Source organism: Colias philodice, chromosome 9 (genome assembly GCF_061535455.1).
Source record: "Colias philodice isolate Cphi_HAF_F1 chromosome 9, ilColPhil1 Martin Lab GWU primary, whole genome shotgun sequence".
NCBI lineage: Eukaryota > Metazoa > Arthropoda > Insecta > Lepidoptera > Pieridae > Colias > Colias philodice.
This window is the reverse complement of record NC_143094.1, coordinates 2,629,544-2,653,655: the sequence shown is the minus strand read 5'-3', so window position 1 is coordinate 2,653,655 and position 24,112 is coordinate 2,629,544. Positions and strand designations below refer to the sequence as shown.

The following is a 24,112-nucleotide window of genomic DNA, read 5'->3' as shown; positions in this document are numbered from 1 at the left end:
AAAATACCGTATTCAAGGGTTCAAACAAGTACAATAAATGATATGATATAATATATAATTGAAGACTTAACCGGTCTGAAATTATGCGTGTAATAAACAGGGTTGTGGAATCATTATTTATTACGGAATCAATTTATTTCGTCGATTCGGTAATATTCTATTAATAGGTACCTACTCTATATTTTGCATAATTACAGAAGCAAAAGAATTTATAGCAATTATTGGTACTTACCTTTATAGTGTAAGTGTCTTAATATATCTCAAATAAATCATAATTAATTTTATATATGAATCAAATAAAACACACACACTGCCACTTTATTTTGTGTAAACTTACAAGGCTACATCTAGCTTTATTCAAAACAACATAAAAATAATCTTCACATTACCACCATGAGCGGGGAAATGAAAATATTTTTTTTATTTAATCGTTTAAAAAAAGAACGATCCTAAACTAAATCATATTTTTATTGAGGAAAGTATAGGTAAGTATAAAAATAATTTTTGTGTTAAACACAGACACTAGTCACAACATTAATTATAAAAAATCTGATAAATTTAGTAATAGGTATACTGCGATATTGCTAAATATTAATTATTTACTAAATTTAAACAATTTAAGACTAATTTTTAATAATATCATTTGACTGTAACTCCTTTATTAATGTAGGTAAAAGAAACACAAAGTTTAAATTAGGTATGTCACTTTTCGTATAATATTACTTAATAATATTAATGAAACTTTTACAGCACCCTAAAATTTAATATCGTAATCCACAATGTATTGAATAAATCGCCTTCCTGTAATACTTTTCATTTAGCCGTGTTGTGTAATGTTAAAATTGCACAATTCTTGGTGTTGTACACACGTATTGAAGAAACATCGTTTCTGAATACTTTACCGAATTATTAATATCCAAATTCACTTCTGCGTGAATAAATAAAATATAAATGATGATAATTAGAATTTATCAGACATATTTTATTAACCAAAAATATATAGATACCTAATATATGTATTACACGAAATATTTCGATAGATATACTTCTACATATCTATAGAAACAAAGGTATTTACTATTTAGTGTAAGTAAACCTTTAATAATTTTCGGGATAGAAAATATGGACAAATAAATAAATTATTTATCTGTTTTAATTACACAAGTTAACTAAAAGAATTTTACAATACTTTTTAATGATTATTAAATAATAATAAATAATTTATTAGAAAAAACATATTTTAAGACTCCAATTGAACTTCTTCAAATTTTGATCTCCATGCTAACCACCCTGACATTGCCGTTAATAGCGCCTGAAAAAAAATCACACATTAAAATTTTGCACTCATCAAAAGAAAGAAACAAAGATGCGTTTTCATGCCAATGCCAATTAAAAAAAAAACGTTCCATTAAAATAAAAAAAAAATCCTTACGCGCCAAACGAAACGTCAAAAGTTCAACGAACCTGTATGCATGTGAAAAGCGCACCAATGACACCAATGGTAAACGCGTTCTTACTGAGAGAGCTGCCGAGTGCTATTGCACAGCCCGTGACGTGTGCGTTACTGAGGTTGCAGGTGAATGGTGATACAGTTCCATAGTCAATGTGGCAGCAGCTCACTGGGATACGACTTGACGCGAAATCATGACGGCCTGCAGCACCGCAGCATTCGTACTGTAAATTGTAAAATATGTTACTCATACTTATAAAATTGTAGTCCGTTTGTAAAGTCTATAGAATGTTTTTGTAGTTCAGTTGTAATTAAGGCTGTTTTGCTAATCGCAACATGTAAAATATTATTATAGCAGACAGCAGTTATTAAGAGAAAATTCGAACCGTTTCCCGTGAAATTTCCATCTTATAAGTACCTCCTCATTGTCTCCCTTTCAATTATTAGTTTTAGAGACAAAAAAAATGGATGCCAACCTTTTGAAGCTCTATTTTAAAATCGTCCAAAATCCCTTCAGATATTGCAGCGGGAAATTAAACATTCAAACATATAAATGTCGTGGCCATATCGTAGATTTGCTCATTTCACGAAATGATCAATCATTTCATTTCATGAAATGAGCAAATCTACGATATGGCCACGACATAAACACCTAATTAAACCTCATACTTACAGTCATTTGCATATCATCCCATAACTTGGCTACTTCTCGTCTACTCTCATACAGACTCAGACTCTGGGCCATTGGGTTTCTTATCTCGGCCACGGCATCATTGCGAAGGCCAAACGCGACGATCGTTATCGACATTTCAAATATCAATACCACTAACATGAATGCTGCGTACTGAAATAAACATATCGCATATCTATCTACTAATAAATGTATTTTTATTTAATTTATTATCAGAAACATAAAAACTCTTTTTTGGCCTTTTTTTAACATCGATACTTTATAAAAAATAAAAATCTTTAAATAATGCTGAAAATTTGAATCTGTTATGAATCAGAAAAAATTAAATTTTAATATAAGTACCTAAATTTAATAAAAATTACACCTACACTAGCCCTCAGCATATCTTTATGTCTTTAATATTAAATTTTTAATACTGATTTTATTTTTTGATCAAAATAATCTTATATATAAAAATGAATCGCAAAATGTGTTGGTAAGCGCATAACTCGAGAACGGCTGAACCGATTTCGATAATTCTTTTTTTATTATATTCCTTGAAGTACGAGGATGGTTCTTATGTAGAGAAAACGTAAACATGTACCACGGGCGAAGCCGGGGCGGACCGCTAGTCATTGATAAAAATTATTAAAATAGATGCGCCTACATGAATAAATGACGCTAACATGCGTCACGTTATTTCTACTACCTGTATTAATTCTAGTTTCTACTATATTCTACTTACTGCAGCCACGGCATAAAAGTGTTCTGTGAATGCTCCATAAAAACCAAGTGCAAATATTAAAAATATAAGGATTCCCGTCGCTATAACAAATGCTGGTAATGAGATAAATCGATTTGTCAATAAATCTTCATACGCTTTGTGATTCACCAAAAACGCTATTCCAATTATGAGGAGTATCAAACCTGTAAACTGGAAAAAATACACAGTTAGTACATGCATTAAAAATACAGAAAGTCTTGTAGGTTCACAAGTTAAAATATTTAAATGTCAATAGAATCAACACAGAAAAGATGTGTGCGTGTACTAGTGTACGTGTGTACACTGTACACTAGTACAGTGAAGTAGAGAAGTGAAACTTCTTTATGACCTTATTTTTCAAAAAAAAAATTACTATATGCAACTTTTATTTACAAGACGGCGCGTAACGGAAAAATGTCACGCGTAACGAAGAAATGTTACACAAAATTTTTTTCCAACCCCGATAAAGAAGTTTCACTTCAAAATCTAACCGTGCGGATATCCTCGACCTATCTTTAATTACTTCCGGGAACTATATTTAAACGTCAATTGATTTTTATCGGTTTCCGTCAGTTTAAATTTGAAATTGTATTTTTTTTAAGATTTAAAATATATGTAATTTGTAATCTATGATTGGTCATCATTATCATCCATGGGCGTAGCTAGCCATGGGCTCAGGGTGGGGCAATCATATAAAATAATATCTAACTAGAAAAAGTACAAGTTGCTCTCGAGACGTGTCAAGAGGAGAGTGAACAGGTACATTCTAGGGAAGCACGCTCCATCTTAGGCCACATCTCAGCTTACCATCAGGCGAGATCGTGGCCAAGCGCTCCCCTATCGCAACATAAAAAAAAGGTCTTATCCCGGTTAAATTTTGACCTCAAAAGGAAAAAACGGAATCCTTATAGGATCACTTAGTTGTCCGTCTATCTGTCTGTTTATCTTTAAAGACCTTTTTTCTCAGGAACGCGTAGAGATATGAAGCTGAAATGATTATTATATACTAATGTCTACCGTCCCTTGAAGCTGTGAAAATATCAAACTCATAAACCAAAGCAATCAAACGATACAGCCGTTTATGCTGTAAATTTTCGCAAATTGCGACTTTTGCAAGGGAATCATAACCTACAGGGTACTTTCCGTGAACACAGAATCTTGAAATTTGGTAAGAAGCAACATCTTATATGACAGTTACAAGAATAATGAAATAAATAAATAATTGTGAAAAGTATGTAGGTATTTAAAATTTCTGTAACAACATATAAACAGGCTCATACGCAACCATCGGTGCGCAAGTTCAACTCGCGGATTTTATTTCATACAAAAAAAATGGTCAGAAGGGTCTGGCCGGGTGTTGTAGGGACAACACCCGGCCTTGTATCAAGAAATAAGTTAATAGTTGTGTCTTCTAGATACTACATGGATGTAGTTAATAGTAGACACAACCAAAAAACCGGCCAAGTGCGAATCGAACTCACGCACCGAGGGTTCTATACAAACATGTTTTTTTTTTGTTGTTGCTTTAAATTTATGCTTTTCGCAATTTTTTTCTTTATATGAGCTATAAGAAGTTACTTAATACAGATTCTGGTTTCACGGGAAGTACCCTGTAGGTTTTGTTCTTTGTTCTATCGATTCTTGAATTTTTTTTAGCAAAAGCGGCTGTATCTTTTGGATTGCTTTGCCTAGTTGTTGGATTTTTCATTTTTTTTTTTGCTTCAAGGGACCTTAGATTTGAGTATTCGATAATGTTTTAAGCAATAGATCCACGCGTTCCTGATAAAAAAAGCTGTTGACAGGCAGACGAACAACAAAGTGATCCTATAAGGGTTCCACTTTTTTCCTTTTGGTGGTTCAGAACCCTAAACATAATGTGTTTGGGGCTGCTTTATTATACAGTTTAGCTTTCTGTAAATACAATAATTTGATTTATTAATTTCTTTTTTACCATGAAATATAAAAGTTTAAAAAGTTTTTGGCCAATATCTCAAAAACTACCCACTTTGGGGCAAAAGTTATTAGTCTAACCTTTTTTGTATAGAATAAATAATATAATTTATATAGAATAATTTCGCATCTTTTCTACCTTGTAAACTTTTTCGTAAAACTGAATGCCCATTGCCCATATTTTTTGAGTTTAATGTAGAAATGCCGTGGGCGGCCGAAATAAACTACTTACCTATAAATTTTTAAGCACTACAGCACATATTTTTTTTTTAGTTTGTTGAATTTTTACCATTATATACGATGCATACCTTGAAAATTTTCCATTAAACACCCAGTAGTCCAACATTAAACGTTCAATAACTCGAAAAGTACGGGCATTAGAAAAAAAAATCAAACAAATGCAGCTGTAGAGTGTAGAAAATAAAGTGCTCTTAAAAAATTAATAGATGCATTTTATTGATTAATCAAATATTTTAAGAGTTACTAGCCAAAAACGATAAACCGGTTCAATAAATAGGCCATAAATCGTAAACGGTAAGTTTTACAAAAAAGTTTACAAGGTGAAAAAGATGCGAAATTTAATTATCTACAAAAAAGTCATAATAATTTTTGCCCTAAAGTAGATAGTTTCCGAGAAATCGTAGATAAAGATTGCGTTTGTGTACGCATAAAATAAATCGTACCAGCTTTTTGTTTTGATCGCATTTTTTTATGTCGACTGATGACTTTTGAGTGTGAATTTCTTACAAATATTAAGTAAACAGTTAGTACCTTGATAATTTAGTTTTTTTAAATTTGTTGGGTAACTTCCGGGTCGGAGCCAGGGTGGGGCAAGCGCCCCACCCTGCCCCACCGTGGCTACGCCCATGTTATCATCACATTTCCAAGAATCACAAAATGAGTATCTCAACTCTCAAGCTTATCACCGTAACCTTACTTAAAAAATATTCACAACTAGCGGTCCGCCCCGGCTTCGCCCGTGGTACATGTTTACGTTTTCTCTACATATGAACCATCCTCGTACTTCAAGGAATATAATAAAAAAGAATTATCGAAATCGGTTCAGCCGTTCTCGAGTTATGCGCTTACCAACACATTTTGCGATTCATTTTTATATATAAAGAAAGATGACACTCCAATTTTCCATTTATACAAGATTTATACACATAAATAAATAAAAAAACATCTCACCATAAATAACATATTCACAGCGGCCAAAGAATTTCTCACTGATTTAAACATTTTTGGGGCCTTTACGCCGCCAATATTCATATTCATAATTCTCATCTCAAACAATATATTATAACGAACTAGATATTGTAACTGAAAAACTGAGATGTTTTATCAATCATAAACCAAGTCAATATCTCTCTTATCTTGACATGTTCATCTAATCTTAACCGATATTTTTAAGACAAAAATGAACTCATATTTAAGTAGTACGAAGATTTTTACTACATTTATCTCATATTTTTTAAATAATTTTCTATCACACAAAAGGATCATCAGCAGCTTTATTTAATTTAAAAAATCCTATTTTAGAAAATTTGGAAAATCCAAAAGTGCACGCCTCATAATTTTTTTTTAATAAATATTTATTAATTATTATTTTTGTTTATTTAATAACAATTAAACCACATCGAATCAGACCCTGAAAAATGAAAGGGTATTCCTGAGCATACTCAAGCGTAAGAGAAAAAAATAATTTGGAAAATCCAAAAGTGCACGCCTCATAATTTTTTTTTAATAAATATTTATTAATTATTATTTTTGTTTATTTAATAACAATTAAACCACATCGAATCAGACCCTGAAAAATGAAAGGGTTCTATTCCTGAGCATACTCAAGCGTAAGAGAAAAAAAAAGACTCGATTAGTAAAGTATTTCGGTCGCTATCGTGTTAACAAGAAAAAGGATCCGCACATACAGACACACGGACGTCCAAGACAGAACTTTTTTAAACTGTTTTTTAACTAGTTTAAATAACAAAAATGACATCAAAAATATCATGAACGTTAAAAATAGTGTTTTTTCTTAATATGTGTGTGTATGTATTATCTTACAAGTGCAATGTATGATACATAAAGACATTTTAAGTTTGAAAAATCAGATGTTTTGCGCGAAGTGACAGTAGTACCCACCTCAACGCTTCGCTTATGAGGCGTGCAAAAGACTCGATTAGTAAAGTATTTCGGTCGCTATCGTGTTAACAAGAAAAAGGATCCGCACATACAGACACACGGACGTCCAAGACAAAACTTTTTTAAACTGTTTTTTAACTAGTTTAAATAACAAAAATGACATCAAAAATATCATGAACGTTAAAAATAGTGTTTTTTCTTAATATGTGTGTGTATGTATTATCTTACAAGTGCAATGTATGATACATAAAGATATTTTAATTTTGAAAAATCAGATGTTTTGCGCGAAGTGACAGTAGTACCCACCTCAACGCTTCGCTTATGAGGCGTGCAAAAGAAAATGAAGATTTTTATTCGATGCTCAGGAAAAATCAATTGCAGCGAAGAATATGGACGACAGGATTAAAGGAATTGACTGTGTTTATCCATTTGGATTATGTGTGGGAGAGGTACCTTCCCGGTGGGAACTGGCCCATTGTGCCGAAGTGTGTTCGACTCTCACATTGAAATTGAACAACAAAATCTATTTCTTAGATAAGTTAATTCATTTAAATTTCGTCTTTAATTTCATGCGGTTCAAAGTATACACGAAATGTAAAAAGATGCAGAATTAATTTAAACAATTTACAAAAAAATTTATTATTTTTATAAATACCACAAATCTTAAATTGTATCACTGTCCAATAGACTAGTATCTTATCACTTTTTTCCATCATATTTTACTAAGTAGTAAAAATATTAGTAAAATAATACCTAACAAAATACTAATAAAGTTATTTAAAATGTTATCAAAAACTAAGATCAATGAAATTGTAAGTCTGCAATAAATATTATTTTTTTAACTGGTAACTTCCATGCAAAATGCACAACAATCGTGGAGTTTTGAAAACAGAAGCTGTAAACACAGTTAATAGCTGTTTGTGATCTGAAGTGGACTGTTATTGCTGCGCTCAGATTTTTCGACCACATTTTACTATTGGTAAGTGCTCAAAAATATTTAAAATACACTTCTTCTTATTCATGTTGCTATTAAATAAATAATTTTTTATTATTGATCGTATTCACTATTCAACGCTTGTTTTCTGCATCATGTCTATCTGCGCGCCTGCCGCCTACCTGTGACCTGTGTCAACAACGCAAATCGATGTTTTCATGTCTTTGTTAATTTGTGATGTGGTGTGGATATAAAAATTAAAATTATCTCTTTTGTTCCAGATTGATTTTAAAATTAGAATTTAGAAGTGTCAAAATGGCTATCGGAGCAGGGATGTCGTGTGTTAAATACCTACTTTTTTCTTTCAATCTGCTATTCGCGGTAAGTAATTCTAGAACGCAATTTTTCCTTGAAGGTAGATAGAGAGGGATATGATTACCCTACTTAATTCTTAAACAACTGCATAATTATAGTATTACAAAACTAAACTCGTTTTTGTTCGGAGAAATTATAAATTTTCGCTTAAATTTGCACAATCGACGGTTTTAATGAGTGATTTGCTGACATTATTGCAATTAATGATTCTTGTGTCCGCTGAGTCACATGATAATATTAACTGCACTTATTTATTGATAAATATGTTTTCTTTATTCGCGTAGGTATTGAAACTCGATAAATAAACAACACAGTTAGTTGTACAGGCACTAACAATTTTTTAGTGACCATTAATTTTTAGGAAGCCATATGATATTTTCGGTCACAACAAGTTATTTTAGTTTTTTAATTATTCTTATTGCATGTAAACTACCACTTACTCCAAATACCTAGAAGGCCAAGGCAACTTTTTAAAATGAAAACCAGTTTTAAGACTGCAAGTTTTTTTTAGTAACTAAATTCTTATTGGTCACATGGTTACTCAATTTGTATTACTGCATACTGATAATATGAATATTTTCATAAAGCTAAAGAATAGGTAGCTGGTATGCGAAAAGTATTCTAAAAAATAACCAGATAATGACAGCATTTTATGGAGGAAAGCTGATCATTGATCAACTTAAAATATAACCCTTCTCTTTTATAGTTGTTTAAAAATGTGAGTTTGTTGACTTGTCCTTTAAAAACTAGTAGAGCCAATCTATTAAAATGTATCAAATAATAATTTGAATTTAATTAAAGCAAGATTAAAAATTGATCAACAAACAGTCTCATTTCTTAAACTTAAAGAGCCAAGTGAGGAACCAAAGTCCACAGTATGAAAAATTTCAACATGTTATGAAAAATAAATACTTACGGGCTCTATTTTATAAGCAGACCAATAATAATAAATGTGTGATACAGCTCATTATCAATATTTCATATAAATCACAGAAATAATTGATATATTAATTAGAAGGCAATCAGATTTTTAGACTATAATTTTCCTGGTGTAAACAGGATAACTCCAAAATAGTGAGAATTTAACATTTTGTGAATATTTTTTATCATTTTAGTTGAAATTAAAAATTTGAAAGAGGGATTTTGTATCCCAACCAAAGTATCATACATGTGTTCTTGTAAAATGTAAAATAGACAAGAAATTGCATGCTAAATTACATAATATTTCATTATTTAACAATCTTTCAGCATACTCATCTTACACACAATTTTGAATACTTTTATGAAACTCCTTATAATATATTTTTTTTAGATCACGGGCCTGATAATCCTCATCGTAGGAGCAAAGTCAGAGATCAACGCTTATCCCTATGTGAACTTGACTGACGAGAGCTTCTACACATCAGCTCCGGTTATTCTGATCATCGTGGGCTTGATTGTCTTCATTGTTGCATTCTTTGGCTGCTGTGGTGCTGTTAAGGAGAACCATTGCATGATTGTTACAGTGAGTTTTTTATTATATTGTTATAGTTTTGCACGCCTCATAAGCGAAGCGTTGAGGTGGGTACTACTGTCACTTCGCGCAAAACATCTGATTTTTCAAACTTAAAATGTCTTTATGTATCATACATTGCACTTGTAAGATAATACATACACACACATATTAAGAAAAAACACTATTTTTAACGTTCATGATATTTTTGATGTCATTTTTGTTATTTAAACTAGTTAAAAAACAGTTTAAAAAAGTTCTGTCTTGGACGTCCGTGTGTCTGTATGTGCGGATCCTTTTTCTTGTTAACACGATAGCGACCGAAATACTTTACTAATCGAGTCTTTTTTTTTCTCTTACGCTTGAGTATGCTCAGGAATAGAACCCTTTCATTTTTCAGGGTCTGATTCGATGTGGTTTAATTGTTATTAAATAAACAAAAATAATAATTAATAAATATTTATTAAAAAAAAATTATGAGGCGTGCACTTTTGGATTTTCCAAATTATTTTTTATATATACTAGCGATCCACCCCGGTATCGTCCATGGTACATGTTTAAGTTTTATCCATAAGAACCATCCTCGTACTTTAAGGAATATTATTATAAAAGAATTAATGAAATCAGTTCAGTCGTTCTTATGCGCTTACCAACACATTTTGCGATTCATTTTTTTATAGATAGGTAATAGTTTTAAATTTTATTTTCATTAATGCAGCAGAATTAATGTCAAAAATATGTATAATATAGTTATAGTGAGAAGATCTGTCTTCTCTTTAATTTGGACTTTTAAAAATGATATACACCCAAAAATGTATGAATCTACAACCACCTGTAGAATAATAAACACTAAACAGTGAATAATATTTTTATAATATATGTCTAGATAAAATAAATAAGGGATTAACCCATAAAGATAAAAGAGCTTAATATTCCAAAGCATATCATAATATGCACTATGATAGTTTCTAGTCTATGTAAGTATTGTAATATGAAATGATATTAGATTGCAAAAAAACATAATTCAACAGATCCTTAGTAATATTGTCTATTTGTCCTACTTTTAAAAATTGGTATATAATGTATAAGTACTTACTTCTATATTTTACTAACTGTTCCTGAAAACATTGTTGTGCCTTACTCTTATAAGTTATAACTTTGGGTCATGAAAAATAGATGTTACATGTACACACAAAATTTCAACAGAATTGGTCTAGCCGTTTCGGAGGACTTTAACTTCAAACAACGCGCCACAAGAATTCTGTATCTTAGATTTGCTACCTGTAACTATATGTTCAAGAATTCCTTTATTGAAGTAGATAAATTAGTATATCATACAGAATAAGTACATCAAATGAGTAAGAGATGAGACCTAATTACCAATTAAATTTGTCCGCCATTATTTATCTTGAACTAGATTCGTTGTTATTTGATAATTTTCAGCGATCTTCATCATTACCTTAACATACACCTACAATAGTTTTATATATTTTCATGTTTTAAAAACAACTTTTAGGTATAATCTATACTTATAAAGCTGAAGAGTTTGTTTGTTTGTTTGAACGCGCTAATCTCAGGAATTACTAGTCCGATTTGAAAAATTCTTTCGGTGTTAGATAGCCCATTTATCGAGCAAGGCTATATAATATCATCACGCTAAGACAGGAGCCACGCGGGTGAAACCGCGGGGCACAGCTACTGACTAATATAAGTTAAGAGGTGAATCTGTTACGAGACTGGTAATTAGATACGAAAGTATATATTTCTCTTGATGAAATAATGTTATGATTAATGATTATTTATAACACATCAATATTATCTTCGTTTGCGAAAATAATAACAATATGACATACCAATGACGCTTTATAAATACATGCTCATGCATAATCGTTTAAATATGAACAAACAAGTAAAAAGTAAAGCATAATAATTAAGACTTTCATTCATTCACGTAATATTATGAAAGTTATACGTTATTATTTTTATATAAAGTTAAACAGTACTAAGAAATGATGTGTTTAATTTTTAGTTAATAGTGGATTGATTTTGATAAAAATCTAAATACTATACATATTAGGTTCAACGTAGGTATTCAATATTCATACGTAACATACCTATTACGATTTCGCTCGTGTTGCACTGCATTAAAAGTATGTCACTCGTATATATTATTCAAGAGCATTTAGCCAACAATATATCAAATCCATATTGTTGTTTATATTGTATCAAAATACATATTGTATAGGTACCTAACATAATAAATATTTTAGTCCAATAAACATGATTTCGTTAAAATAAGAGACTTACATATTAGAGGCGGGTCTCGGCAAATGTTTAGGGCAGTGCTGGGGCCGTATTATGACCTCTTATTTCCAGTCAGTTTACGCCGTGAATTGAACTGACTGGCAAATTCATATTATGATCGCAATAACAAGCCATAGTCTTTAACCATCAGCCCTTACTTAAAAAAACATCCTCATTATTTTTGAACATTAACATGGTACTAATGTTATCCTTATTATTCACGGGAAAGTACCGTCAACAACAAAAGATAAAACAGCTACGTAGGACAGATGACGCGTTTACCATTGTTCCTAATGGTTAGGGAGCCAGGTGCAAATTTGGTTAACTATTTCCTCTCAAGAGATAATTCGTCAGACGCATGAGAGTATAGTATTATAAAGCCTCGTGAACGTCAGCTGGCGCTCGGTTGGGGGGGTGAGCGGTTGTAGCCTCCCACGCACATAGGAAAAAAAATACATTCATTCATTCATTTCCTCTCAGCTAAAAATTTGTCAAATTGTAGCTAACCCAATATCTCAACGAAAAAAAATAGTCAGCTGGTTACAACATGGTGTATTATACGTCAGCTGGTGTCTCGAACATGAAAGTTAAATTTAAAGAAAAATTTATTTTCCGTTATTTCCTCTCAAACAAAAATTTACCTGATGATAGCTTATATGTAACTGTGGATAAATATATATGTCAGCTGGCTGTATCTTGGTGGAAAAACCGTCAGCTGATACGGGAGGCTACAACCGCTCTTCCCCCCAACCGAGCTCCAGCTGACGTTCACGAGGCTTCATAATACTATACTTTGATGCATTTTACTAATTACCGCTTGAGAGGAACTTGGTCATAAAATCTGCTGCTGGCTCCCGGACCATAACGTGATTAGGAACAAGCTGAAAAATTATAATTGACGTGCAGAAATGTACAGCACGCTATTGTTATTTAATCAATTGTGAATAATTACGTTTTCTTGTTTTGCTTGTTATTTATAAACAGAACAGTTTAAAGACATTACTGATTGATGTAATGATGATTATTATTTTAAAATTTTACGTTACAAGCTAGACTGATCTAGATTTTCCAAAATCAGTTTTACAATATTACTAAAACAAAATTAACTAATATTTCATAATAATTCGATTTTGTTAAGCACACTTATGAATAATTTACAAGCATTTCAAGCTTATTATCTGAATATTTGTCCAAAACCTGATAGGTATCACGAATAACTTACTCACCGGTGTTTTTATAAAAAATCCCAAACCTTATCACATTATTACTTTTAACTTCCGCAAATGGTTTTTTCAATAAAATTAAGCATGACAGGTTTCTTGTGGGCGTATAATTGGATTGTCCAAGTCTGCGGTCGATAGATCGGTAAACGGGACACTTGACCACTTTACCGGGGTGTGAAAAATACTTGTCAGCGGGGATGTGGGTAATTTTCTACGAATTATCAATTTAAACTTATGCAGGACGTAAGGCTAGTTGTTGGCTGAGTACTTACTAAAATATTATAAAGCAGAAGAATTTGTTTGTTTCCTTGAACGTGCTAATCTCAGGAACCACGGGTCCGATTTGTAAAATTATTTCACTGTTAGATAGTCCGCTTTACTTCGCTTCTATTGGTCTTATGGCCTTTAGCCTTTCTCTATAAATGAGCTATGTAACACTGAAATAAATTTTCAATACAGCCCCGTGGTTCCTAAGATTATTGCGTTCAAACAAACACACTCTACAGCCTTATAATATTAAGTATAGATTATGTGATATCGCTACAGCTTTCGTCATCTTCGCAAAAATGTACATAATACCTACATTATATAACGTAGCGACGGTCCATGACAAGAAATACAATTGCAATGGATAAGTGCCTTGTCCTCGATTGTAACAAGGTCGTTCATGGAAGGTTTTGGCGACATTATATTTTTATAATTGACGTTTCTTCATGATGTTAACGCTAAAACAATGAGTGGAGTAGTAGAGTGAGTAGATACCAAAATTATACAAAACTAGCTTTCCGCCCGCGGCTTCGCCCGCGTTTTCAAAGAAAAACCCGTTCCCGTAGGATTTCCGGGATAAAACCTATCCTATGTTCTTTCTCGAGTATCAAAATATCTCTAGGTATACCAAATTTCATACAAATTGGTTCAGTAGTTAAGGCGTGATTGAGTAACAGACAGACAGACAGAGTTACTTTCGCATTTATAATATTAGTATGGATAAGATGACTCCCATATTTTGTTGAAAAATTACAGATACAATATTTATATAGGTCTTAAGGTACGAACGCAGTCCACAAAATTATCATAAGTTTATTATGATGAGTCACTTAAAAAGGTAAAAATATAGTAATTCGTGGTGCAGTGATTACTGATTAATGTCAATTAACTAATACTTAAGAAAGACATAGCTTAATTTACATCTGAGAAATCCATTCGTAATGAGTTGCTTTTAATGTGTTTTATTTCAGGATTTTCCAAAAGAACTATCATAATTGATAAAATAATTAAGTCTCTTCGTCATGTCTTTTACATAGCCAGTGTCAGAATAGAAGAAATAAATTACTATTATTATTTATTACATAAGTATCATTTTTCTATTCTAATTTTTCTTTAATTTTATACCCTATATTAAACTAACAACTAATTTATTAGTGCACTCGTCTGAAATTGAGTATGATTAATTAATCACATTATTTTATTAGATACGTACCTAATACAATGATCTCTCTAAAGTTTCTCTAAACTTTAAGAGGTATTAGTATACAATTTTTTACACAGAAGGGCAAAAACTCATTGCATAAAATCTTCAAAATCTAGTTTAAATGTCATCCTAATTTCTTAACAATTGACTCAGCTACAATGAACTTTGACACGGCTCCTGCGTCTCACTAAACGAATACTTCCTTGTTAATTCGTTCTTAATAGACCTATCTCGATTGTACTCAGTTTATACTTTTTAAGTTAATTTATTCGTACATGCGATTAAATAATAATATAGTTAAAAACAGGTTTGAACTCATGAAATTATTGTAGCGTTACCGATCCTTGATAAGTGTACAAAGTTTGAATTATATATATCTCTGTTTAAAATTACTCGAAATCGAGTCTAAAGTAGTCATTTACTTATAAACTCACAAACATACATGTGAAGCTAATATAAGCGTGTTCAAAACTCGTAGAATGCAGTTTATTGGTTTTGTACTGCTGATAAATAAAATTACGAAAGTTTTTATAGGCCGCTCGAAGCAGACGCTATGTCAATATTTTCATAAGTTTTACTTTTTGTTTACTGTCATGAAGTAGGTAATCTATAAACCTAGATAAGCCCTAGAAAGTTCAATAAACCCACGGCAATAAAATTATATTGCTTGAATTCTAATCAGTGAATATTTTTCTATTCATTTTTGGAACTTACTTCAGATCAAATCTTGCTCGAATTCATTTCATTTTTTTTTTCAACATTATTTATGTACATTTTCAACTCAATGTTTTAATATAATATATTATTATAAATGTATATTTCAGGAGGTAAATCCCTTAGATTTTATTTAAAATATTTCCTACAAGTGTTCTTAAATGAATCACTCATTCCACAAGTCATATGAATGAATCAACAAAAGTGGTTGTGTAAATCCCCGCTACGTATTTCTATTTTCAAACATTATCCTCTGGTATTTCAAGCGTAGCGAAAAATCCTCTTCACTCATTATTAAATTAAAGTCCAACTGTACTAATAACAAGTTTTTTTTTTTTTTTTTTTTAAATAAAAAAAAAAAAGGGCCACTTTCTCAAATTGCATTAAGTCTATTAACTTTAACACTCAGACATATAGAGATGTCTCTCTCATACTCAGAGAAATAACTGAAGGTCCAGTAGTTTTTGGTTTACTCACATACAATAATACAAAACTTTCTCCTGTACATATAATAGCACTAGCTGCTCCGCGCGGTTTCACCCCCGTGGCTCCACTCCTGTTGGTCGTAGCGTGATGATATATAGCCTATAACCTTCCTCGATAAATGGGCTATCTAACACCGAAAGAATTTTTCAAATCGGCCCAGTAGTTCCCGAGATTAGCGCGTTCAAACAAACAAACTCTTCAGCTTTATAATATTAGTATAGATTATAAGTATAATATTATGAGTATAGATTTTTATCAGTAATATACTGTTTTCAGTTCTCTGTGTTCCTGCTAATGATCTTCATAGCCGAACTGGCGGTTGGCATCGCTGGTTACGTGAAGCATCAGGATCTAGAAACTTCCATCGTGCGGTCTCTCAACGAGTCTTTGAAGCACTATTCTACAGATACCGATATACAGAAGAACTATGACATCATTCAAACTGACGTATGTTTACTTTTTAGTTGCTTTTTAGAATGTAAAAAAATATTAGTATGTAATTTGATGGTTAGACGGGTCATGGGAGCGTTTATCTTAAACATAGTAGAAACTAAGGAATAACTGTAAAATACTCAACATCATAGGGAAAAGTTATTAATCTAGATTCGAAAAGGGTTAAGCCTTGGTTAAACATATTTATATAAAATTCGTACTTAGCTTCCAAAAATAGATATACATATTTGTATGATATAATTGCTCGATAGACATTAAATTTCGTTAAGACTCCACTGCTAAGTTTAGAAAATTCATATAACCAAATAAAATAAATGCTCTATAACACTGCATTTGTATGCAATTTCACGACATTGTGATTGTCAGTGCGATAACAGACGTGAATTGTTAACATAATATACCATGATATGTGGACCTTGCTTGTTTCCTGTTTAAAGAGTAAGGTTTTTAAGATATATTACTATTTTTTTTTGTCATAGTCTCATTATCGCATCGTGTTCTCCGTTTTGAAGTTACAGAAATACGTAAAAATTATGATCAGTGTGGTTATTTTAGCAATAAATAAATAAATTTATTTTATCACAAAAATGATTCGCAAGCAATGTTTGCTTTCTAGATAAAAATAAACTTATAAACATTTTAATGGGGGGTGATTAAGTGGCTCACAAACAAAGACAGTCTAATGATGATATATTAATATATAATCTCATTATTAGAGCTTAATATTATTGTTCTCTTTTCATAATAATCTCATTGAAATACAGCCAATCTGGTCGAAATTATTTGTGTAAATATACCTACACTGATAATACCATTATTTATTTGAATAATAGCTTTTGGTCCGCTTTGTTCAAAACCTAATAAATTATATAGGTACTAAAACCTTCCTCTTGAATCACTCTATCTATTCAAAATCGCATCTAATTCCATTGCGAAGTTTTAAATATTTAAGTATACATAAGGGACAGAGAAAGCTACTTTATTAGACTTTGTTTTATACTATGAATATATTATGAATCCACTGTTCATTTAGCAAATATCCTTATCTAAAACGCTTATATGAGAACACTGCACACTACAAATAACACTTTTTACTCGTAGCACGTACAAAATCCTCATATAAATAAATACTTTACAGCTCCAATGCTGCGGTATCTACGGTCCTGGGGACTGGGCGAACAACAGCCTGCCGATCCCGACCAGCTGCTGCGCGGCTCGAGAGATCGCAGACAACAAGCCAGCGGAATGCACACCAGCGTCTCCTGACTTCCATAACGCGGGATGCTTGGATAACATACTGATACACTTGAAGGAAGTCGCTTTGGTACTGGGAAGTGTTGGCATGGGTATCGCCTTTGTACAGGTAAGTTGACGGTTTGGAAGGGAAAAAAGTTTTCAGAGGAACAGAAATTTCCGGAATTCCAGGATTTCGCATCTGCTGCACGATATTTTGCGGGTCCTGGGTGTTTTGCCCGCGTTTTGTGTAAGTTGGGCAACCTTAAAGAAAGGGTATCTTATGGTAAGTAGATGGGAGTGTACACCTGCGTCTCCTGACTTCCATACCGCGGGATGCTTGGATAACATACTGATGCACTTGAAGGAAGTCGCTTTGGTACTGGGAAGTGTTGGCATGGGTATCGCCTTCATACAGGTAAGTTGAGGGGAAAAGTTTTCAGCAGAACAGAAAATTCGAGATTTTAAGGATTTTGCATCTGCTGCATGATATTTTGCTGGTCCTGAGTGTTTTGCCCGCGTTTTTTCATATTGAGCAACCTTAGAGAAAAAGGTATCTTACGGTAAGTCTGTCGATTGTACACTAGCGTCTCCTGACTTCCATAACGCGGGATGCTTGGATAACATACTGATGCACTTGAAGAATGTGGCTTTAGTACTGGGAGGGGTTGGCTGGGCATCACTTTTGTACAAGTAAGTTGGAGAAAATCTTTTCAGGATAATAGAAATTTCGAGATTTCAAGGATTTCGGCACTGTTAGACGATATAGTGGTAGGTGCTTTGACTGCGTATGTAATTTATTATTTAGCACTAAGAAGGTGCAATACAATGAGTACTCATATATAAGCGGCACTAGATTAGTCTCCTTTACTAATCCTCGAGAGTCAAAATAATTGAAAGAAGTAGAAACTGCAGCAGTCTCCATGCTCACTGTATTTTACATTTATACAATTACAATGTGATTTTTATAATAAACTAATTGTTAATTTTTCTATTCCAGTTGCTGGGTGTCATATTCGCCTGCAGCCTCGCTCGCTCGATCCGCAGCCAGTACGAGACTGTCTAAACTACTTAGCATTACGTTTGATCACAATTATACCTGCGTCTATATTTATTGTGATAAGGAAAAGTCCCATTCTGCATAGAGATAATTGTTATTTTGTTTAATTTTTTATATATTTTTTGTAATATAATTCAAGTGAATCTTTTTTCCGTAAAAGATCTCAAACTCGAATATTCTTTTTTATGATTTATTAATGTACAAGGAGCAGGGCAACAGCCGTGTGACGTTTTGGCGTGAAATGCACAATGCACTGATTGGATCTATTTTCAGCTTAGTGTGCTCAGTGTTAAGACTGATTTTCGAATAGAAATGATGACGATTGCCAAATCTTTCTATCTGTCCCCCTATTTTTAAATTTACGCCGTGGACTTATAGTACAAAACTTCAAAACACATTTTTCATATATGTATGTCCGATTCTCAGACATTCCACGGTGTAAATATATAATTAATGGATGTTATATAATCTTTGTCGAACTTAGATATATATTTAATATTATATTTCGTATTTGATGTAGATAAGGTTGCTATTTTCTCCATAATTTTTCATTACTACAATACATATGACTGTAAAAATTCATTAAAATTAACACTTGAAGTACTGACAGTTTAAAAAAGACAAAATGGCAGCCTTTTATAGATGTGGTGCACTTTTTAGAAATTGTTTTGTGTAGATGCAAAGTGCGGTAGATGTACCAGTTGAGATTAACTTGCATCATATGAAACAATGTATTGGTGTTTAAATCTTTTCTTGTACCTATATTTATAATAAACTTCATACATTATATTATTGTGGTTTTATTTTAATAATAATTTATGAACCCATTGCCCATTGGAAATCTCGTGTTCTTAAAGTATGGATAAATTAATTACTGAATTAATTTTAAATTTTTTTTTTGTAAAATTAAAATATTTTGGAGTTAAAACAACAGAAACAAAGAGTAAACAGTTGAAACTACAGGTTTAAACAAGAATAACAAATACATTATTAAATTTGACCTGCGTTACCTTGTCTTTGTTTTAACAAAAATAACTAATAGTAAAGGTAACTAAATAAATGATAGAAATACTTGTATCTAAGGTACATACTTAATATAACCAAGAAATGCTTATCGATAATGTTGGTACTTGATTAATACTATTTCGTAGAAACGCAGACATTACATTCGAATACAACTCATTGCTCAATACATCGATTTTAATGTTAAAATGGAAAACATTATTACCTATCTAATCTCATAAAGAGAAAGTTTTTTTCCTTGGTTATGATTTTATTAAAACAAATTTGACGGCTTTTCATACAAATATCACTTGAGCAAGTAATACACATATTTTTTGGATGATTTATACTACTTCTACCACTTTACCTAATTACATTGGATATACTTAGTATTTTCTAACTCCGGTCAGACCGGGCGAAGCTGGTTTTAATAACACTAGTCTCAGACATTAGTACTATCTAGTATAGATGAGTAAAAGATTATCTGTGCTACTACTATACATAAATATTTGTATAAATTAATAACTTGCACATAATAATATGGCTTTACAAAAATAGTTTTCAATAAAAGCTCACAGGTAATCCATCACCAATAGATGTCTGTCAAGAAAATTTATCAGTGTAACAAAATTTAATTGCCGTAGAGCTTTTGTAATCTCAATAATTATTTATGTAACTTTTTAAGAGATTCAATTCGTAAATTATTTACGAAATTTAATCTGTAAGGTCTAAATTGCGATGTCATAGGTAGGTACTACAATACTTATAATAAACTCAAACAAACTCAAACTCAAACATTCATTTATTCAATTAGACTACTATTTAGTAGCACTTTCGAATCGTCATTACATAGTATTTTAACATTTACCACCGATTCGGAAAGCAGTATCTATGGAGAAGAATCGGCAAGAAACTCCATAGTTGCTCTTTTAAATAATGTCAATAAATTTACATAATATGTAACTTATATCTACCTAACTACATAATATGCCAAAGAACTGTCCTGTGGTTTTTACGCGACAACCCTCCATGGGTCTTTATCGTCCATATATTCCTGAATACTGTAGTACGCTCTCTGAACTAGTACATTTTTTATGTAAGTTTTAAATTTAGTACTACTAAACTCTTTAATATTATGAGGAATTCTATTGTATAAGCGTATACCTTGACCCATAAATGAATTTTTAACTTTAGCTAATCGGAAAAATGGCATTTCAATTCTATTCTTGTTCCTTGTGCCATAATCGTGTCTATCTCCTACTCTTGTGTGTAAGTCAGAGCTTTTGTGTACATGCAAAATATTATTAAATATATACTGTGATGGTACAGTAAGGATACCAGTATTCTTAAAATGATCTCTTAGTGAGTCCCGAGCACGTAAATTATATATAGAGCGAATGGCTCTTTTCTGTAAGATAAATATAGTTTCTATATCTGCAGCCCTGCCCCACAGTAGAATTCCATAGGACATAATGCTATGAAAGTAGCTGAAATAAACCAATCTGGCCGTATCTTCATCGGTGAGATGCCTTATTTTTCGGACTGCATATGCAGCAGAACTGAGCTTACCTGCAGCGGTGTTGACATGGGCTCCCCACTGTAGTTTCTCGTCCAATGTTAACCCTAGAAATACAGTAGACTCAGTAGGATGCAATACCTCCCCGTTCAAGGTAATATCTCTGTTCAACTTTTTTACATTAGGAAGTAAAAATTCAACACAAGTGGTTTTTTTGGCATTTAATAATAAATTATTGGCAGTAAACCATTCAGATATGTGTAAAAGAGCACTGTTCACTTCGTCAACATTTGGGTCATGCCTATCCACATTAAAAATTAATGAGGTATCATCTGCAAACAGAACTATTTCACACCTATCCTGCAAATAATAGGGAAGATCATTGATATATACCAAGAACAAGAAGGGACCTAAAATTGACCCCTGTGGAACACCAATGTTAATTGACGCACCGCTAGAACGTTCACCATTAACAACTACAGTCTGTATCCTATCATGCAGGTATGACGCTATGAGGTTCTGGGCTTTTCCTTTAATTCCATAGTGATTAAGTTTACGTAACAAAGTACAATGTTCAACGCAGTCAAATGCCTTGGAGAGGTCACAAAATATCCCTAGAGCATTTTTTGAGTTTTCCCATGCCTTATATATATGTGTTAGAAGTGCAACTCCAGCATCTGTGGTTGAGCGCCCCTTTGTGAAACCAAACTGTTTGGTGTGCAGTAAATTATTATTTGCAAAATGACTACTCAATTGGTTTAATATTAACTTCTCGAATACCTTACTTAATGTTGGTAAAATAGAGATAGGTCTATAATTGTTACAGTCTTCTTGATCGCCCTTCTTAAATAAAGGTATAACTTTACTAAGCTTTAGTAAATTAGGAAATGTACCATAGTCACAACACTTATTAAATATGGAAGCTAAATTTTTCGCAATATTTTCTATTATATTATTAACTAAATTTACGGACATTCCCCAAAGATCACAAGTATTTTTAAGATTAAGCGTCTTAAAGGCAGTAACAATATCATTAGCAGTTACGTGTCGTAATTCAAATAATGTACTGCACTCCGCAACATGGTCCCTCAAAAAGGTCTCTGCAAGTGCTGAAGACGAATTTAAACTATTAGTAATAGTAGCAGGGACACTACTGAAGAATTCTTCAAAAGCAAGCGCAACATCAGCACTTTTGTCAATAACCCTGTCATTATTTACAAGTTTTATGGTATTACTTGATTTGCTTTTACCCATTTCACCATTAATAATTGACCAAACTGTTTTAACTTTATTATCAGAGTCGCGTATTTTTTCTTTGATATACAAACGCTTTGCAGTGAAACAAACTTTTTTAAAAATTTTTGAGTAATTTCTAACATAACTAAGAAAAGATGGGTCTTTATTATATTGCTTCATACCATATAATTCATAAAGAATGTTCCTGCACCTATGTATACTAGCTGTCGCCCATTTACTAAATGGTAAATCCTTGGTAATATTTAAAGATTTAACTTTAAATATTTTTTCAAATTCTTTATGTACTAAATTAAAAAGATTTTTAAACATTTCACAAGGACTATTAGGATAGGATTGATCATTTAGTACGGGCAGGTTTTTATTAATATTATTCCTAAATTTATTAATGCCTTTTTTAGTTATAGGCCTAACATTAATCCTTTTAAATGTAGGTATGCAATCCCATTCAAAAACTACTTTCTGGCCACAGTGATCCGAAGTCAATGTATTGAGAATATTTTTCTCTAAACAGATGCAGTCACAGTATATATTATCAATACAAGTTGCAGAAGTAGGTGTAATTCGTGTGGGTTCGTTAAAAAGTTTATATAGATTAAATGACTGAAACAAATTAACAATTCGTGTAGCCGTTTGTGTTTGTAAAAGTAAATCAATATTAAAATCACCACATACTATAACTTTTTTTTTACTCCTGCTTAGACGCTTTAATATTTCTTCCATGACTGTCTCAAACATATTATAGTCACTGGAAGGGGGTCTATAAACGCAAACAATAATATAACGCTCCAGCTCCACACAGGACAGTTCAATGGTCCGTTCTACAGAAAGACTAACAATGTCAGTTCGTTCTTTACATTTTACACTATCATGTACAAAAATAACAGAACCTCCGTGAATAGCCTGTGTCCTAAAGTATATACTTTTTAATTTGTAATTTTCAATATTTACTAACGACTGACATTGTTTAAGCCAATGTTCTGTTACACAAAATATTTTAATATTGTTATCATTCAGAAACAATTCTATTTCTAACAATTTGCTAGCCAAGCCTTGAATATTTTGATGCACAATGGAAAAACACTGCTTAGCTGTTGTCTTATATACTAGTTTAAATCTAGCTTAGGGCTAGATTGTCTGTCTACACTTAATCTAGGTTGATGTATAAAATTACTACTACATAAAATTATAGTAGATCGATGGTCTGATACCGAACATGTACCAGACTGGTTAATATTATATGCTATTAACATAGCAAGTTCACGCTTATATCTATATGGCAGATACACTGTATTCTTTGTCAAAGTAAAAGATTTAATACATGAGTTAATGTCAAAGTAAATAAATGCATCACGATGATGATTTGTTAGGTTATACAATTTTAAATTCATATTATAAATTAATCTATTTTGTTCTTGTGTCAAACCAGGTAGGTATGGCAAGGTACACAACATAAATTTACATTTAGTCTTACTACTAATATCTAACATTTTTTTTAATCCTACATCAATATCCTTATTATTTATATTTAAACTGTCCCCATATAATATAATTACAATATTATTCTTATTAAAGCTGAAATGATCCAGTGATTTGATTATATATTTAAATGAACTGTTA

At 31.8% G+C, this 24,112-nt stretch overlaps 2 protein-coding genes across 2 annotated transcripts; one reads left to right on the top strand and one right to left on the bottom strand.

The window, feature by feature from the left end:
- Nucleotides 1-1,135: 1,135 nt before the first annotated feature.
- LOC149485689 (CD63 antigen-like) lies at nucleotides 1,136-6,170 on the bottom strand. The gene is made up of 5 exons (XM_089698709.1): nucleotides 6,025-6,170; nucleotides 2,866-3,054; nucleotides 2,124-2,294; nucleotides 1,465-1,674; nucleotides 1,136-1,312 (listed from the first exon to the last, which is right to left on the bottom strand). The coding sequence occupies exons 1-5, from the start codon at nucleotides 6,118-6,120 to the stop codon at nucleotides 1,241-1,243; spliced, it is 738 nt and encodes a 245-aa protein (XP_089554835.1). The 5' UTR covers nucleotides 6,121-6,170; the 3' UTR covers nucleotides 1,136-1,240.
- Nucleotides 6,171-7,814: 1,644 nt separating this feature from the next.
- On the top strand, nucleotides 7,815-19,509 carry LOC149485688 (CD63 antigen-like). Its single transcript, XM_089698955.1, has 6 exons — nucleotides 7,815-7,954; nucleotides 8,191-8,290; nucleotides 9,597-9,788; nucleotides 16,251-16,421; nucleotides 17,566-17,790; nucleotides 18,661-19,509. The coding sequence occupies exons 2-6, from the start codon at nucleotides 8,225-8,227 to the stop codon at nucleotides 18,724-18,726; spliced, it is 720 nt and encodes a 239-aa protein (XP_089555081.1). The 5' UTR covers nucleotides 7,815-7,954; nucleotides 8,191-8,224; the 3' UTR covers nucleotides 18,727-19,509.
- The last annotated feature ends 4,603 nt before the right edge of the window (nucleotides 19,510-24,112 follow it).